Source organism: Ascidia mentula, chromosome 7 (genome assembly GCF_947561715.1).
Source record: "Ascidia mentula chromosome 7, kaAscMent1.1, whole genome shotgun sequence".
NCBI classification, from domain to species: domain Eukaryota; kingdom Metazoa; phylum Chordata; class Ascidiacea; order Phlebobranchia; family Ascidiidae; genus Ascidia; species Ascidia mentula.
In genome coordinates, this window is record NC_138572.1 from 15,624,196 (window position 1) to 15,643,930 (window position 19,735).

General features: G+C 37.3%; 1 protein-coding gene and 1 long non-coding RNA gene across 10 annotated transcripts in view; one reads left to right on the forward strand and one right to left on the reverse strand.

The window, feature by feature from the left end:
• LOC145908231 (uncharacterized) overlaps positions 1-19,735 on the forward strand; it is a 47,201-nt gene that overhangs the window by 17,678 nt on the left and 9,788 nt on the right. The window lies entirely within an intron of this gene.
• On the reverse strand, positions 24-3,119 carry LOC145908790 (uncharacterized). Its single transcript, XM_082996121.1, has 9 exons — positions 3,108-3,119; positions 2,879-2,972; positions 2,680-2,819; positions 2,510-2,623; positions 2,301-2,450; positions 1,533-2,220; positions 1,202-1,427; positions 731-870; positions 24-496 (listed from the first exon to the last, which is right to left on the reverse strand). The coding sequence occupies exons 1-9, from the start codon at positions 3,117-3,119 to the stop codon at positions 24-26; spliced, it is 2,037 nt and encodes a 678-aa protein (XP_082852247.1).

Genomic DNA, 19,735 nt, shown 5'->3' on the forward strand with positions numbered 1-19,735 from the left:
AAATGTCTTGTTTGATTTTTATTTCAACCCTGTTGCAGGAAACAAGGTTTTGACTTGTGTAAAGGTCTCATGAGGTTTGCTATAGCACCAACTCTTGAAGTATATGGATTTGGTTTTGGTTGTTTTCTGGGCAGCTCATCATTTTTCGATAGTGGATATGATGGTCTTTTTCTTTTAAGGGTCTTCAGTTTGGGGGTTTGACTTATTCTAAAACCACCATCGAAAGAACATGCCTTCGTAAAATTTGATAACCATGTTTCAATATTTGCAGCCGCATCATCCAAAACATCTGATGAAGTAACATCATAGGACATATCCAGCAAGGCCTTTGTCACTTCAACAAACTTATGGTGGCTTTTCTGCAATTTTGAACTTTTATTGGAAGGAACGCTGTTTTCTTCATAATCATTTGAATGTGTTGGTTTATCAAATTGCTTGGTTGCAGGTTCATCCATTTTCTTTGATGCTTGTTGAACCGATAGTTGACCAACAATTTCTGGATCCAGTATCATATGTACTGAATTGTGGTACCATGGAGGTAGACTATACCAGTCTACATCATTGTACTTTTCAAAAACAGCAAACATGTGCTTGCAAGGCAAAAAATACCTTGTAAAATCTGCACATGTGCATTTGGGAAAAGCAGCAGTTCCTCCGAAATTTATGGAATAAATTTCATCCTTTGAGCAACTTTTTGTCGAAAAAACATTCCCATTCCTTTCAATTGTACTTGCTGTGACATTCGATGATTCCCCAATTCGCTGCATGCAATGCTTCACTATTTTTCGAGGTCGGTTTTGAAGGAAGAGGGGAACAAAGTCACTGTAGCTTCGATAGTGACTTGAGGATCTCATATTTTCTTGTTGATACCTAAAATGACAAGTGTAACCTATTTGCTAATGATTTTATACATTTACACATACACACAGTGTAATTTAAACTTACTTAACCAACCCTTCTGGCAGAAACTCTTTATGTAAAACTGTAATCAGGCCAGAAAGAGATCTGTCTGTTCTAAAACGAATGTGACATTCTTTTAAAATTCGATTTTGTCATTCAACGCCATTGTTGGTTCGTATAAGAACCTTTAGGCGATCTGCTCGGTAAACCCACAACCATCTCTAAAACACAGCAAACAGTAGTAGATGTATCTGTATTAATACTATGTTAAACCTCATTTCTTCCTTCTTTTTCTGCCAACCAAACAATAGTGAAATATTTTTGAAGCCTTTTGTTGTCTTTCCAGTAAGAGCTAGACTGAAATTTGTTTAAAGATTTTTGAAAACATTCCTTGCTTTCAGCATTTGCAATAGCTCTCATAACGGCTAACACACTTTCTCTATAATCCCCAACATTATTTTCAGATTTTTTCACCCAGCGCTCCCATGCCTGCTCTCGGTGGAAGTCACATATAAGCACTCGACAATCTGAAGTGATAAATGATAATATCATCTAGCATTAATGTCTATTTAACCTCTCTTAAAATGCAAGGTAACGAAACACTCATAACATATATAAACAAAATCTCTTACCTTTAAAAACACTTTCAAGTGCATGAATTTCAGCATCGCATTTGTCTGTCATGAAAAATGCTGGTTTCCAATTTGGTGTCCATTGTTTAAGAACTGAGAGTGCTTCTTCTATGTCAAATTGCCGTTCATTTTGAGTGATGAAAGTTGCAACAACTTGATACCCAACGTTTGTCTTCACACAAACAAAAAACAATGGCAATGCATATTTAGATGTTTTATACGTGGCATCCATAAGGCAAATGTCTTGACCATAACGCAGTAGAAGTCTGCGCTGCCAAGCAAATTGATGGACAAACAGCATCGTTTGTTCATGTGGATTATCTTGACATTTTTCAGCATTGGGATTATCACTCCAACCAACACCGGCTTTATTTGGTCGAAACAAAATATTGTCACCCTTCTCTGCATTTTTTGGCCAGTCATCAACTAGGCATTGGACATTTGTTTGATCGATTTTGGAGAGTCTTTGCCTAGTTACGGCTTTATGATAATGCGATTGAATGTCTTTTTTGGTTGGGAAGAATCGCCTGTTAGTTGGTGCTGATTTACTGCTATTTTTAAAGATTTCATGAATGACATAATATTTGAGATGCCGCATGATTTCGTCAACAGAACGGACACCTTCAGATACTAACTCATCAATTTTCTCAATCAATTGTTTATCAACTGGTTGCAAGAATCCAGCTTCCTGAAATAAGATATATCAATATGCAGTTTTTAAACACATCTATATGTTTTCACCAAACAATATTTTAGAAAATAATGTACTTGTCCCAAAACATGGCCAGAATGCTCGCTTTGATTTGGAAAGCAAATTTTGTACTCCATAATTTGTTCAATGCCTTTATCATTTGCAGCCAACAGGCATTTGATGGTTGCACTTGATTTTGTTTTGCTGTGTTTTTCATCTTTGAACAACTACAGAGTAATAGAATAATTTTGTTTCTTTGTTACTAAACTTTTAACTACATCATTACTTTAAATTGTGGTAATTTGAGGACTTCTTGAATGCATACTTTTGCTTTGCAATCTTTTTTCTTAGTGCCTTGGACACACAAGTTTCGTTTACAAGGATTAGGATGATCTTGTAACTAATGTAAAAGAAATAAATTTTTTTCAACCTATAAAACACTATTTGAATATTCACCGATTCAGGAGTTTTCATTTTTCTCTTTTCATTGTACTTTTTGTTTCGATCAGTTCCATGTTGGCATTCGAACCACATAGTTTTTAATATGACATATGGACTTAATGACTCCCCCCACCGTACAAAACTTTTGGAAATGTCTGTAAATCACAAATCTTAAAAAAAATTATGCACTTTAGTTTTTTCCCATAAGTTCTACCATATGAAATCTTTCTCTGTTGAATGAATTTGGTCATGGTGGAAATTTCAAATTCTTTGATTGCATTTCGACAACTTTCCATTGAAGTAATCCACTAAAAACAAAAAATTACTTAAAAAACTACCTGTGTTTCACAGTCTTTTGTTTCGCAACGCTTTACATCCATTTCAAAAAACAAGTTCAAATCAAATACACTTTAATAGTAATAGCGGGTAATTAACCTACTTACCCCACCGTGCATAATCCAAAATTACAAAAGTTGTACGCTAACAGCCATCTGTAAGTTCCCGCCAAACAAGTGAGAAAGAATCTTACTCGACTTGTCTACGTGAGAGAGAGGTGAGAAAAAGGCGAGTCTTACCTGACTTGTCTACGTAAGCATTTTTTTCCAAAAAAATGATAAAGAATGCTTGATCATGCAGAAATGGTTGATGCCGACTGTGATTTGATCGCTTGTCGACAAAAAACAAACATTCTCTCTCAAAATCAACCTCCAATTTCATCGTATAATTGACCTTGTATTTCAAAAGAACTTTGTCTACTATAAAATAAATATGGAAGTCCTACTTAAAAAAGCATTAATCATATCTAAGTAAAGGTGTGGTTAAAAAAGAAAACCAAATAAAATACAGCTATATGAATGTGCCTTATGTAAAAAAAGGAAACAATGCTAATTTTTCTCTTTCTTCAAATTGGTTGGACCTGAACAGAGCCGTTGGCGTTGAGTTGATAAAAAAAAAAACATTCTCTCTTAAAATCAACCTCCAATTTTATCGTATAATTGACCTTGTATTTCAAAAGAACTTTGCCTACTATAGAATAAATATGGAAGTCCTTATTAAAAACGCATTCATCATGTCTAGGTAAAGGTGTGGTTAAAAAAGGAAACCAAACAAAATACAGCTATATGAATGTGCCTCATGCAAAAAAGCAAACAATGCTGAAAAGAGCCGTTGACGTTGAATGGTGGTACATCATGTCGTCGTCCTCAATGCTGCTTTGCCAAGTTGGTGGTTTTCAGTCGGGCCAATTCTTGGCGACATCGTCAGACAAATTTGGGAATCCGTGCACTCGTAGATCACCCTGCTTTGCAAAAATGAGTTGGTGGAGATCATCTGCATTCAATTCAAATGCAAGCAGACAAATTGGACATGAATGCACTGTCTAACGGATGACTTTTAGTTGTACAGCAAGTGGCCAAACAAACTCATGAAGTGCCAGATGTCCACGCGGATGTGAAGATCCGGCCACCCTGAAACTCCCTTTTCTAGATTTTGCACAGCAGTCTCTGTCCACGTACATCAACTTAGGTGCAGGCACAGATGCAAGAGTATAGCGGTGCACTAAACCTTGAGCCATGTGATGTAGGCCAAAACCCTCTGTTACTGTAAGAACAGACATGAGCACTTCACCGCGTTCATTTCCTACGTTGGTAACTCATGCAGCTGTTCCAGCCGCATGGCCTGCAAGTTTCTCGGTGACCTTTTTAGTCGAGTCCATTTTAAGTACTTCACTATAAGTTGAAGTGACCTGGGCCAAGACTTCATCCATGCGCTGTTGAACATCCCTCACAAACACAGCAAGAAGCCACTCTGGTTGAGGTAGTTCTGCAAGAGATGATTGCTTTTGCAGAGGACACAAAGGGCTCACAGTCGGTCAGGTAAACTGCTGAGCGACGCAGCCACTCCTCGCTGTGACCATCCCTCAATTTTTTTTTGTAGTTGAGTGACATAATATCGCGCAGCATACAAAGTACACGCAGCGAACACGAAAATCGGTATGGCAGCAAGGCTGGAAATTGCGAACGATATCCAACTGACAGCTGTTTTACCAAGACAAAGTTCATGCTGCATACTTTTGCTGACAGTTACCACACGCCACATATTCTGTCCCCATGAAAAAGTAGCCACCAACGTCCAGAACGCGGCGGACAGTTTTGTTCAGGCCACAGGCTGTGAGTTGCCTGTTACTGCATGCCTCAACAGGGCAGTGAAGCCTCATTTTCCATAACTTGTAGTGGCACCAGTAAAAAAACGGTCTGACAAAAAAACAGATCCGCATTGAATAGTGGCTGAGAATAGATGGCTAGGGGTTGGAGCGGGTAGAACCACATGTGATCAAGCTGGGGCGGTAGACCTTCCTTGCATGATTTCGGAAGTAGGATATAACATAAAAACACATGTTTTAGCGTAAAATGAAATTTAATTGTAAAGAACTACATCCAAGCATATTTGCCGAAGCCAACAAGTTCTTAAGCCACTGATGCTGAGTTTGCCTTCTGCTATTGGTGGATGGCAGCTACAACCAGAGGAAAAGATGTTGCATATTGTTGCAGTGCAACCTTATTGGTCATGTGGACATAACAAATAGTTTTCATACATGGTTAGGAGTGGAGGTCTGATGCATTTGATATTTTATATTGTTGCGATCTTTTGCATGCTGGCAAATGGCGAGATTTTAGACATCCGATGATGTCGATTATTGGCGGGTGATTATGTGTTATGTCCATTCTTCTGTTGTACTTATTATCAAAGGAAGTGTTTCGGCAATTTGGGCATGTCTTTTGCAGCCAGGAAATCTGAAGGGCAAATAAAATTGCCATGCGATATTTCCAAGGAAGAGTTTTACCTTCTGTTTTAAGTCCACTGTATCATCTGATTGGAAATCTGAGTTCAATTATAGACTGTTAGAAAAACCAGATTCGAATGCATAAGGCATGACTTAATGACTCCTTTGTTACTCTCCTCCTTTGTGTGGCCTTCTATAATACATGCATACAGGGTCGTTTGGGTTCGGATTAATCCAGGACTTATTTGAAAAGACAGCTGTGTTGCTGGAAGTGTCACGGAATATGATTAGCCGGATATTTAGTTGTCTTCCGTGCAACGAATGAATAGAGCGCCCGCCGTTTGGGTTGAAATGGGTTCGTGGCACAACATAACAAATGATGTGAAATTCACTGTGGATTAGTTTATGTTGACAGTAACTTTGTAAGAAGTAAGTTCTGCTATTATGTTGTGAAAAAATGATCAAAAGCAATGCGTTCGTAGAAAGCCTGCAAAACAAAAAAAGAGCAGCTGTGTAGAGAACTGTCTAAATATGAAAGCACTATCAGCGATAGTGACAACTTTGAATGTACAAAAATCCCTGGCAAAAAAAGTTTTCCTTGAACCAGTGATTTTTCTTGTACTTCGTTTGTAGAGAGTGATTACCAACCCGAAAAATTCATCCCTTGTGAATTCATCTATTATGCTAGGGCAACTGCTTTTCAAGTCAACCAAGTAGCAGTAGATGAACGTTTCAACTATTTGCTCCAGTAGTTTGCCATTTACATGCGTACCCTTTTATCCACCCCAAAACCTGTAGCCCTTTAAATCAAATCTGGAATGCAATATTACTATTTTAGTTTGCGATTCGTATTTACAAAAAGTGACCTGTCATTTAATGTTGACGGGTTTCCAATATTTAGGAGCTCTTGCTTCGGCCAGTGCTTGGCATGTTTTTCCTGTCACCCTTACATATAGAACTTCCAAACCTACATTTCTTGAGTGATTTTATTTCTGAATTAAATGAATTGTTAGAAAGTGTTTTAAAAGTTGGTAATCATGTAAACTACAAGTTCAGTGCATTGTATGTGATGCTCCAGCTCGTGGAAAGGACTGATGACTGATTCAGACTCCAAATTAACTCTTTTTGGAACAATTTCCTATAGATTGCTGGACCAAAACAAGTGAGGCCAAGTGCCCAGCAGTTTATGGGGCGCCGTTTTGAAAAAAAAAAAAGTTGCCGCAAGATAGCGAATTATAAAGCTTTGTTGCCGCCGCTGAAACGTAGGTAGAGCACATATTAAACACTTTCATGTTCGAAATGTGTTATTCCCAATAGAGGTAAAACTCACGAAAAAGTCTATATCATGCTAAGTTGTATTCCCTGTCATTCAACCAGTAAGTAATTTACTTTACTGCTGTAGATTGCATAATATTTAGCTTTACTGCTGTAGATTGCATAATATTTAGCTTTGATGTGCTCGTAACATATGGTATATCCAAAAACATTCCAACTTGTTATAAATGTAATATTCAACTGCTGTTCTTTAATTTTCTGTCCATTAAACTCGGCAGGAAAGGGGGTTGTTCAAGAATGGTTGTATTGAATATGTCAATGCCATATGTAATATGTTATGTATCCTTAAAAGCAAACACAGGAATATGCTCTGTTGACTGAAGAAACTAGTAACAGTGTTGAAGTTTCTGAAGAGAAGGAAAATTGCAATACTTGACCAGATACATCATTGGTTGGTTCCATAACCGCGACAGAATCTTTGATTTATCGGTAACATTGAATAATTCCTATGCCTTTCCTACTATTTAAGTCTGAGTAACTAACAATATTATGTGGATTCACTTTTGAAAATAATGCATTGTTACAATGGCATTGCAGGAAATTGCATGACACTGCCACCGCAGAACAGTGCCTGGAATGATGAACATGCTGTCAATAAGTTCAATGTAAAACCCCATGGCTAGGATGTGAATTTGAGGGAGCTGTGGATGCTGGAGGTCCAACCAGAGAGTTTTTACGTTTGGAAGGAAAACAAAGCAAAAAGTTTCTTTCTACTAACCCTATAGGTAATCTTAAGTTTTCTTTGCAAATCATATGAATAATTAGATTTTGCTTTCTTTTTCAGCAATTGACAAGGATTTGTACTACATTTATGGAATTCTTATATCCCTTTCACTATTGCATGGCGGGCCAGCTCCAATCAAGGCTTTTGTTCAGACAAAAGACAAATTCTTGGCCTCCCAAGGGACTAAATAGCTGGTTTAACTGTATTGATGTTGCTGAAGTGTTCAGAATTACTTTGTGAACTCAATGATTGTTTGTTAAAGTCATTCATATACATACGGACTAAATAGCTGGTTTAACTGTATTGATGTTGCTGAAGTGTTCAGAATTACTTTGTGAACTCAATGATTGTTTGTTAAAGTCATTCATATACATTTTTAAAACTTGCTGGCTGTCACACTGTACAAACTTATAAATAATGCAATATACCGAAGGCAAGAAAGAACCACTTACCAGGTTTGTAAAACTATGTATAAAATGTGAAAGGCTGAAAGTAACAGAAGAAAGAAAGAAAATTTGGTGATGACCTGGTGGAAAAGCTTTTTAGATGATGTGGAAGGTGCCAAGTTATTTTTGTTTTAAAAAGTAGCAGCTTATGAAATATATACTCTCTTTCTTTAGAAAGAGATTCTGAATGTTCACTTCAGGGCATATTAGTGTTTGCAACTGGGGCAGATGAAACACCTCGGATTATGACACTTAGGATCAAACATTACCTGATAGCAGTGTTTGTTGAAATGTTGTTTTGTTTATTGCGAACTGTGATTGTAACCAAGCTATTTCATTAAAACTGTTTTAAAGACCTGAGTGTCTGTTCATGTGGCCTTCACATAACCACTTTCGGATACCTCAGTACTACATACACTGTCATATCTTACCTGCTACAGAATCGTTTTCAAACAATTTGAATACAGCCAATATTTTCTGTTCATTTTCAAAATAAATCATGAAAACTCGTGTGATGCGTGTATTAAGCAGTATGGTGTCCATGTAATGAAAAACTACTAAACAAAGCATTCACTGTTCAACAAGATAGTTACTAACAAATTCAACAGCACACTTATATTTGTTCATACTGTTACTTTCTTGACCTAACGTCAACATTGCTGGTACTTGCGCCTGAAACTGTAATAGCTGGCGATTCATGTAAAAAAGATTGATAACTTTCAGTTGAAAGCACGTGGTGGTTTGTTGCAGTTACAAACTCCGCCAACCTTTTGTTTATGATATCTTTGTGACACCTATTCATAATTAATTAATATCTCTGTTGAGCCGCTCAATTCGTTGATTGTGTACTGAACTTCCAGTAACATATACTTCCACACATGAACATTTTCTCCACCAAAATCACTTCGAGTAATTAATCTAAAAAGATATATTTATGTTTACTGTTGTGCAGAGCAAAATGAAACCCGTAGAATGTAAATGTTGCTTCTATTGTTCTCATTCACATTTTTATGCACAGTTGCAATGTTTCGAACAATTATAAAACAAAAAATGAAACAAATCAAGGTAAAAGATAAAAGGTGTCAAAGTTTTACCTAAAAGCAAGGAAACAAGAGAATTTCCATCCAGTATTTCAACAATCCCCTTCAAACATTAGATGAATTGGAAACCAAATTAATGGAAAAATCATTCAAAAATTCATTTGTATGTAACACCTGATAATGGTATTATTAAAACCCTATGCTGAAACATGTATTTTTTGCAAAGTCATGGCGGTTCCACTGTTGGGGACCTAGTAAGTAGGATGTGAAAGGCAAACTGTGGTCCACATATAGCTACAAAGAAAGAAAGGGAAAAATACCTTTTTGTTCAACAAATACAAACAAGGCAATAATAAGTACGTGTCGTAAAACCCACTAAGTTTTCCTTATAACTCAGCCATTTCGATGTGCTAACTTCTGGAATCTGATCTGTGGTATTGCTGCACTTGAATAAATAATATGGGGACTGATGCAATAAGATAAAATTTGTTTCAAATTACTTTTAACACCGCAATTTCCCAGTTTAGTGGCTGAATAACCACTTCTGGGCTATGCAATTATGTCATTTACTTTGGCCTTAACAAATCACTACATATTTGTTTTTACATGTTTTCTAATGCAATCCTACGAGTTGAGGGAGTCACTGCTTTTTTAAATATATATTTTTGAACAACTTATGAAGCATGCTGCATTAGTATGTCAAACATAGCTGTTCGGACCAAAATAGCAACCATTATTTGTGATGTTAGAAAAAATACTAACGAAGTCATATTTAGAAATTGGACGTCTTATCAATTTTACAGAATGCATGATGGAGTGCGGCTCGGCCACCGAAAAAGAAATAAATGCGGCCTTGGCGGACTGCTGAAGGTTCGCCCCGTTTAGAAAATCGTCTTCGTGTGCATCTTTAGACGACTCATTGACGCAATAAGATTATACGTGTTTGCATAATAAATTCACTTCTGGAAATATTGTGTACCTATGAATGTCAAGGTACAGAGTTTTAACACAATAGCAACTTTGTTTTGGTTTGTTTTTTTAATCAGTTTGCGTCTACTACTGGAAAAAGGTTGTACGTTTTTAAAATAACAAACAAAAACAAACTTGAAATTTACGTTAGACAAGCAAGATAGCGCAAGTTAGCTGACACAATTAGCGATTTGAAGCGGGAAAATATAATTTATAGCTCTATTGTTGGACGCTATCACTGTTTCGTATTCTTCTTTGCTAATGGTCAACGGTCATATCTGTGGATGTGTAATGGCGATGCATTAATTTAAATCTAACCCCAAAAAATTACAGATATGACGTGGGAATGCCAAGTATAAGAGCAGATAAAGTCGGAAATACATGGTGTAGAATTCAAGCCCTTTATTAATTCGACCTTGCAGTATAAGGTCGGCCAAGTTTTAATATGCACATTTATTCCAGCACTTTTGATCTCAAAAGATTTTCTGGCCACAGCTATTCAAAAAGAATTTTAAAGACACTACAGGTTCATTACACCATGGCTGCAGCATCAACATTAAACCGGCCAAAACGTGGGGATTGTACGTGCTTATTGCGTCACAAGGCGTCGACAACAAAATCACGAAGTGGCGGAAAAATTATTTGTACTGGGGAGCTTATTGCCCGTAACACATGGTAATCTCATATTTAGGCTAGAATAAGCTTTTTCTGTTGATTTGTTTTACAACACTTAGATAGCTCCATTATTATTTCTTTTGATCATAACTCCTGATAGAGCACTATGTTATAGGTAGCTTAAACAGCAATAGGCTATAGGGGAGTTTCCAGGTACATATCTAATTTCATGGTTATAGCCTAGGAATTGTTAAAAATCCTGTTACTCATAATGAATGTTTCCTTTATTTTGCTAGAATCTATCCTCCTACCAGGCATTGACGAAGTCAATAATGTGAAACTTCAACTGACTTCAATATCGTGTTGAGCGAATTGTTCAAATACCTTTATTTGCCATGAGTTCAATTTTGAAAAATGATTTCTGCGTTTTTCGCACGAGCAATTAGCGAACGAAGCGTTTGGAAGGGTTATAAAATTAGGAATAGGTTAGGAATAAATGAGTTGCAGTTTATTATGTTAATAATTGTGTTTTACCTTGTTTAGGGTATTTTTAAAGGTGCAGAAAAGGGATGATTCCTTGTTCTTATTTCTCGTGTACTCTATCATTTAAGCCGCGAACACCCCCCGAATATCGTCCTACACGTGTAAAAAGGGAAATTGCCAGAAGATGATTTAAATGTTGCTACGACTAGTTTAGCAGCAGCTTCAGGTGAACAACAGGCAAACTTTTAACAACATTATTCATAAAAACACACCCCAAGTTTAGTAGACAGGCATGCAAGCACTCCTATAGTGAGAAAAAACATGAGTGGTAAGGAAAAACTATTTGTCTTTAATAGATCAGTTTAAGACAAAAGTTCCGAGATAAATGGCGTAACATGACTAGTCATCCAAAAGTACTTAACCAATCCGTCTGGTAGAAACTCTTAATTTAAAATTATAATAAGAAAGGGATTTGTCTGTTTTAGAACGGATTTGGCATTCTTTTAAATTTCTAATTTGTCTTTGAACGCCATTATTGGTTCGTTTTAAGAACCCTCAGATGCACTGTGTTCTGCTAACCAAACATTAATGAAATATTTTTGAAGCCTTTAATTATCTTTCCAGTAAGAACTGGACTGAAATTTTCTCAAACATTTTTAAAAACTTACCTCGCTTTCAGCATTGGCAACAGTTCTCATTAAGGCTAACACACTTTTTCTGTCATTCCTAATGTTATTTTCTGATTGTTTTACCCAGCGCTCCAATGCCTGCTCTCGATGAAATCACATATAAGAACTTCACAATCCGCTGTAGTAAATGATTACATTGGGTAGCATTTAAAACTGTACACCCTTGTCTGGAAAATCTAAGCCCGTTAATGTAACAATCACACAAATTAACAGATTTTTTCACCTTCGAAAACACCAAGATGATGTCCACTGTTTTTTGAAAATGAGAGTGCTTCTTCTATGTTCAAATTGTCTCTCAATTCGGGAGATAAAAGTTGCAACGACTTGAAACAAAGGCCAGGCGTGCTGCGCTGCCAAGCGAATTGATGAACAAACAGCATGGTTTGGTTGAGTGGTTTATCTTGCCATGGTTGACTTTCATTGACGCATCCATATCATATAATCAGTGACTTAAATTGTTATGATGTTAATGGTTTATTTCATACATGAGGCTTTAAGTCACTGTAACTAAGAAACAACTGCAAAACACATTGGTCAAAAGAAAACAGTACATACGCCTGGACAAGAACGAAAAACCACACTAACAGAACACGTGCTCGACAGCACACAGTCAATAGAGCGCGCAAGGCTTAGGGCAATAAGACAAGAAATCGAACGCTTCAAGAGACTCAAATTGCACGCGAAAGCCTGGATGGAGAAGCGAAGTCAATTTGTGAAGGAAAAGGCCAGGGTTGCACTGCAGGGACTTCTGGCAATATTAGAATATGAAATGCGTGAAAGTGAAAATGGAGATATGCAAAAGAGCAGAAATAGTAAAAGCATTCTGAAGATTAATGTTCTAAAAGACATCTGCGCGAATTGTGTGCAGACAGGGCTGCCGATCTTCGGTGATCACGGATATGACAAGACAAGAACTCCAAAATGCGACTGTAACTGTGGAAAAGCAATTTATAATTGTGGTTAAGGAACAGAAAGAAAAAATATATCATGTTGCAATACTGTTCCCTTAGTTTTTTCCGAATCAGCGACACCAATCTCCTATTTAGTATAAGAATTCAATGAAACTAGCAGAAGTTTCGAATTGATTCAGCTGATTTATTAGTAAAAAATCGATTTCGCCTGAACTGGCATCCTCGGTTTCTTATTCAGGCGAAATCGATTTTTTACTAATAAATCAGCTGACTCAATTCGAAACTTCTGCTAGTTTCATTGAATTCTATCATGTTGCATTGTCGTTTCCCTGGACGAACTTAAATGTCTCAGAAAAGTGTATTCAAAAATGTGGCAATATCTGTATAAAGAACCGGAAGTAACAAGCAAAGTATTCCCCTCATTTTCCGGCGTAAACAGTGGGGACGCATGAATGCATCCCAATTTAATGTCATCTTTCAAAAAGTATCCATGAAAATTTCCGGGAAACTTATAACAGTTTACAACGAGCATGCGAAACCAAAGTGCTGAAGACCAGAAAGGCTTTAGAAAAAATTGCTCGAGGTAATAATAATTTTTGCATATATAGGTTCTTTTCTCGCCCATTTTTATACATCACATGATTTCACAAGCGGTGTTAGCGTTATCCCCTTTTTCGTGTTGGCACGTTTTTTTGCGTTAGTTGTGTACTGTACCTGTCTCATTACCCTGAGGAAGCCTTGTTGTATAACAGGCGAAACGTCGGAATAAAGTTACGTATGCCTGGCAGCAATAAAAACATTAGGTTCTATAATGTGTTACAATATAACAGGGCTCATAATTATGACTTGTACTGCTGACAGGTGAGTGTAACTCCGCAACTGGCCAGGCTCCCTCCAAGAGTGGTGAACACATAGGCACTCCAGAGAGCAGCTTAAGGAGGAATACAATTCTAGATTAATCGAGTACAATCCTTACAGAAATACTGCAAATCATACACATATTTTTGCGGATAATTTTTCTGAGTTGGTCTATAATTGTATGGCCTGCTGACCTAGCAAATAACTCACACGGTCAAGCCTAATGAAAATACATTGTTTGTTTTTACAGACAGTTACACCACAGTAAAACTTTTGGAAGATGGTGTAAAGAGGTCTACTTCAACCCGCACCAAGTCAAAAAGGATGAAGAAGTTTGCCAAGACTTTTCCAATATCAAAAATGGACAAATACAAATTTCTACGATGCAATTGTTGTGGAAGTAGGTGGGCAATTGCTATTTTTTTTTCATTATTGGCTTTATTTCTTTGAATTAAAGGCAGATCAGAGAGATGCCAGTCGGACTCGGAATGCTCTTCTCCGCATAAATAGACAAACTGGGATCTCATTTTTTTGTGTGTATTGTGTTCCTGTTGTACTTTCCATTCTTTCATATACTGTGCTTCTATTCATTTATTTTGTATCGGCTATTGCTTCCAGCCGGTTATTCACTTTATGGTTTTCCACTTGTGCTTGTAAATATTGTGGTGGGCTTTTCCATTCAGTTCATGTTCAGTCAATAAACCGTTGATAGTTTGTCCTATTCTGGCCAACGCGCGTTCGACGGTGTTAAATAATTTTGAGAGTGGTATCGGATGCATACAACGAATTTTTCAAAATTGTTCGATAACTTGCGCGAGACGGTGTACGGAGCAATTACAAAAGTGTCTGTAATTGCGTTAATTTAGACTCCTTCCACCTGATATTTTACGCACGCATATTAGAGCCTAGTCGGAAACGAGCTGTGAAAACGAAATTGGCTTTTTTATTCCTGGCCGAAAATGCATGTTTGAAACTATGGTGGTGGCTAAGCTTCGGTGGAATTAACTAACTTTGCCCGCTTGCAATTAAACAATTTTAAATCAAGCGACACAAATACTAGATGCCACTACAAAGCAACCAAATTGAGCTATGTCAACGAATGTTTCACTACGGTTCGGTGGAAGGAACTAATTTTGCCACAAGTGTAAAAGTCCATGTTACATGAACATGTAAACGTAACACACACCTTAGGCCCCTTAAAAGCAGAAATTAAAATGTTTGCCTTCAAATACTTTAACAAAGCCTTGTCGTCAATCTGCAAAATTTAAATTTACCAACAACTTTACCACCACAACACGTTTTGCCTTCGGTGTCGAAAAACTCGCAATTTAAGAGCTGATAAACGGTTCTTGATTATGCATTCTAATGGATGATGATACAAAACCTAGAAAAACGTGTTTTGGTATTTGATTGGCTGTATCAAGCAACACAAGGTTGACAGTTTGTATAACGACCAAAAAGAGGAGCTTTAAATTATTGAATAATATGCCTGGCAGCATTAGCAACAAACTACCCAAGTAGTATCTGGTTTGGTTTCACTGTTGTTGGATTCGACAAAAAAAATTTATAGCATTAGTTGGGCCCAGTCAAATTGCACAAAAATGTCGAGTAAAAAACACATTAACACTACATTTATAACAAGAAGCTACTACAAACAATGACTGTGAACAATTCGTCCAACCAAATGCAACAAAAGTTTTGCAATATTGGATAAGCTTTCAAGTTGTTTCCCGTTTTACAATCTAGTGATTGAATATATGACTAATAATTTGCGTAACAAATAGGTTTGTTGTCCCCGGAGGTGGAATTTTTACCAAAAGTTACAAGAAACAATTGGTTGCTGGACTCCGAAAATTTGACCATTATTTGTGAAGCAACAAAAAAACGAGTTGATTTGGATTCCATTAAGATGGTGGAGGACGCATTCGACAATATGGAAATCTGTGAGCACGTTTAGTTTTTTGTGAAATTTTTAGCCGAAAGTTGAGGATTTAGATGAACAGTTCCACCCTCCAGCGAATCGGATTAAAGCAGAAGTTCAACACAAAAATTCACTTCAAACTAAACAAGAAATAATATTAGAATTGGAACAAAAGAAATATTTTGCAATTCATGTGGGCACGTTTTCGGACCCTGTGCCAGAAAATATCTTCGTATGCAAAACTTGTGATGCTGCTTCGACACATCTTCCCCAAGAGTTTTTGTGACAAGGGTATGTTCTGGCCACGTTTCTAATGTCAATAAACATGCTGTATTTCGACAGTTCATTATTTACTTCGACACAAATCATTTTCACTTATGACCTGTTTGGAGGTTTGCAAAACTTGTGATGCTGCTTCGACACATCTTCCCCAACACTTCCAAGTTTTTTGTGTTTGTTCCCGCCTCTTGCTTTGTGACATGGGTATGTGCTGGTCACCTTTCCACTGTTAATATTGTAACATGCTTTATTTCGACAGTTCATAATTTATTTAAAACGGTTTGTTTGGATTTGCCGCCAGGATCGAAAAAAGTTAATATCGTGTAACAGAGAACTGACGCTATGTATGGCTACTGCTGCGAGAAGCCGGAACGGGGTCGCTTCCCGCATAAGAGAAAAATCGAATGTGACAGTTAGCACGTTCCAGGCCGTGCATATTTTACGTGGCAAATTACAATTGTTATACCAGGTACGACGCGAGTTAAGGGCTTGGTGATTGGAGAAAGGAACCTGTGCCATTAAAAAGCACAACGACAGTTTTATTCATGATGTGTAAGCTGAGAAAAAAATTAGCACTCTATTCACAAAATGAGATACTGAGAAAGAAAAGTAAACATCATTGAACAAGCCCAAAACAATCGCTTGTTTCCCAAAAGAAAACTGCAGATTGTTGTCGGGTTATCCATGTTTGCCACAAGATGCACTAAATAGGAATGCATGGTTGCCATCTTTCCAGTTTCTGTTCCTCGGTCTAATCGCAAATAAGCAGGAATCCACTGCTCTTCAAAAATGTATTCCAAATATTTCTTTCCTACCAAAGGATTCGAGTTTTATTTTTCTTGAAAATGTATCCATACACCTATAAACCCCAAGAGGGAATGTGTGATTTTGATACCCACAGAGTTTATCGTGCCCGTCCAATGATACAGTCCAAAGCGGGCCTCTAGATGTGGTTGTTTGGCATGCTTTGGTTGTTTGGCTGTGTTCACAGCGCAACTTTTGGTTCATTGCCCCATATCCCAATAATCGTCCAGGACCATTCAATTCCTTTTTAACTGCTTGAGCAAGATCATTTATAGATGATTTATGCAAAATATATGAAAGTATCTTAATCGTCTATCCAATGTTCTTAAGATTTTGTTTCACATATATAATTAAGTCTTTTTTGAGACTTTCATCGGACATCCATATACTATTCATTATGCCTGAAACGAAGAATATATTGCATAATTAGTCATAACATCACTGTTGACCATATGAAAATTGGTTTACAAACATATATGTTCAAGCGATGTGATGTAAGGTTTAACATGGCACAGAATTTTCTGCAAATATGTGTTTCAATAAATGCGTTAGTTGCCTCTTCTGCTAAGTTACCAGTACAAAACAAACTTTCACTGTTATCATCACTCATCAGTTTAGCAGAAGCGATTTCGGGGTCATACAGTTGAAACTCTGTACCTTGGAGATCTAAGATCATAACATTGTTCTTAGAATAAGCAAAACTAAAATGAACAAGACTTTCAGCTTTTTTCTGTAGATCATCACTTTCACTTGCAATACATAGACCATTATTATTTATGTACTTGCGAAACTTTCCTTCGTGAAACTGCTCAACTGTCACAGGTTTCTCATCAAATTTTGCAAAATACACTTGCCCATATTTAAAGGTATCTCCAAACTGAGGTGGGACACTGCTTGCACATTGTTCTAGCTACACTGTGCATCTGTACTTGTTTCCTTGTATGTTCCTCTACAGTCAAAAGTAAATCTTTGTGAATAGTGTCCATTGTTTCTTGTCTATACCCGAAAAGCTCCATGTGCAAACCTTGTTGCTTCAATGTCAAATGCAACTTTACCAAATTCAACCCAGTTTGGGTTTGTAGCATTAAAAGAGAGTAAATTTAATGATGCCCGTCGTTGTCGAAGTGTTGTCACCAACTTTCCGGCTTTTAGCAAATGGCTCATGGAAATTGATAACGACAAAAATCTGACCAAAAATATTTTTTCCCCTAACCTGGTCAATTCTTGTGCATGACGGTCCTCTGTAGCCTGATGTTTCATTGTAAAACGCTTCACACGATTTTTTAACGTTTTCTAAATTAAGGTCATCATGTAACAATGGTACAAAGTCACGAGCCTCCAGAGGCTCATATTTTTTCAATCTTCCTGTAGGGGCACTTTGTGTCCGCTGGACTGGTTTGTTTTCTTCACATGTTTCTTTACACCACATACAATTAGTTTGCTTCAATAGTCAAAAATAAAGTATATTTAGAAAACATTACAATTTTATTGCTAGCTTGAAAACAGTATCTATACGTCTCGCTAGACCCGACCCCTTTCCTGCTACATATTAACGCAATAAACAAATGTCTAGCTTTCCACGGCTTCGGACTACCAATTACTTTATTTACAACAAATCTGCCGCAGAACGAAGACACGCGGTAGATTGAGATGTGTCGCCTAATTCGCAAATTGTAGATAAGCAGTTGCGCTTCAATACCTATAAATGAGGACCCGCAAACAAATTTTTTGAAATCGCATGTTTCATCGAAGTAAAATTGTAAAAAACACTTGTGGCAACACGCATGTTTTCCCTGGCCTAGTTCTGACCACGCCGCATGTTTTCTGAAATTCAATACTGGAACACTAGACGGAAAGGATGCAGGCGGAGCTAAACCTTCCTGCAGAGTTCAAACCAAGCTGCTGATATCCCGCTGGACAACCACGTTTTTCCTGAATGTTTGTTATAAAACGCCCTCGTAGTAATTGTTCGCTCTCTTGAGTCGCTCGTATTCTCTCGACCCTGTCGTTATTCTTGCCATCGCGCTGTAAACGTTCGCACGTTCTTTTAATAGTTAAATTCGCTGCAAATTCAGTCACGTGTTAAACGCGCTTGAAACAAGTGCAATCGTGGTTTCCATTAATAAAGAAGTCTGTTCACGGAGCTTTTAATTCTGTAGTCTATATCAGCAAGAACACGCAAACAGACTTTAGCTTCAGCAAAGCAGCGACGGGGAATCCTATTTGTACGCTGCACACTGGGACAGCAGTATGTGTAAAGTATATTTTGAAGTGACTCATATATATATATATATATTTCAGGTTTGAAAGTGTGCGAAATTTTGTGTGTTCTCTTGCATAACAGTTGCTTTCACCTAAAACTGTGGTTTCCTGATAAGTACATCAATTTAATTTTAAAACAAAAATTACATTCAGAAATGAAAATAAATTACTAAATAAAAATGAAATTTAAAATGCTATTCAAAATAGAAAAAATATGTTGATCAAAATTAATTTATATTCAATGAAAACTCGTGGCAATGATGGGCCACCATACAACAGCGAATTAACTACAAAAGAACGTGCGAACGTGACAGCGCGATGGCGAAAATAATAGCAGGCCGAGGTCTATCGAAGGATTACGAATGGGCGTTTTATAACGAAGTGCAAGAAAAAATGTGTTGTCCAGCTGGATGCCAGAAAGCTTGTGGGATCTCTTGCAGGAATGCTTAATTCCGCCTGCAACCTTTGGTCCGTCTGTGTTCTAAATGTGTGAAGCGCGAAAAACGGAAGTGGCGTAGTAAAACGATGCGCTTTACTGCGGCTGAACTGGCGATCGGTCGGGCGGTCTGGAAGGGGTTGCCTGACGGAGTTGAGGCGTAGCATACTCGGTTCGGTTTTGTTGACGTTGTAAGAGTTAGTTCTACGAATGGCGTTAGTGTTGTTAACCTGCGTAGTAACCATTTATTTGAAATAATATCCATGCATTGAGACAAAAATATGATTAGCCACCTTGCAAAAATACGATGAACCTGATTGTGGTAGACGTACTACACAGCAGGTTGCTGATGAATTTAGAAAAGTCAGTTTCATTATTTCTGACTAATTATTTGCAATCTTATTGTTTTTTGTCATGTAGCTACTGGCTTGAAAAGGCAGAGCTATCATTCACAATCTAATGATATGCTGTCCTTGTTAGCACAAGACAATGCATTAGGTTGCTAATACAGTTTAAA

Bases quoted from the DNA above. Each gene is read 5' to 3' on its own strand.
- LOC145908790 (XM_082996121.1), bottom strand. The intron at 2,624-2,679 runs GTGAATATTCAA...CTTTTACATTAG, and splicing joins AAATGAAAACTCCTGAATCG to TTACAAGATCATCCTAATCC. The intron at 2,451-2,509 runs GTAATGATGTAG...ATTACTCTGTAG, and splicing joins TCAAATTACCACAATTTAAA to TTGTTCAAAGATGAAAAACA.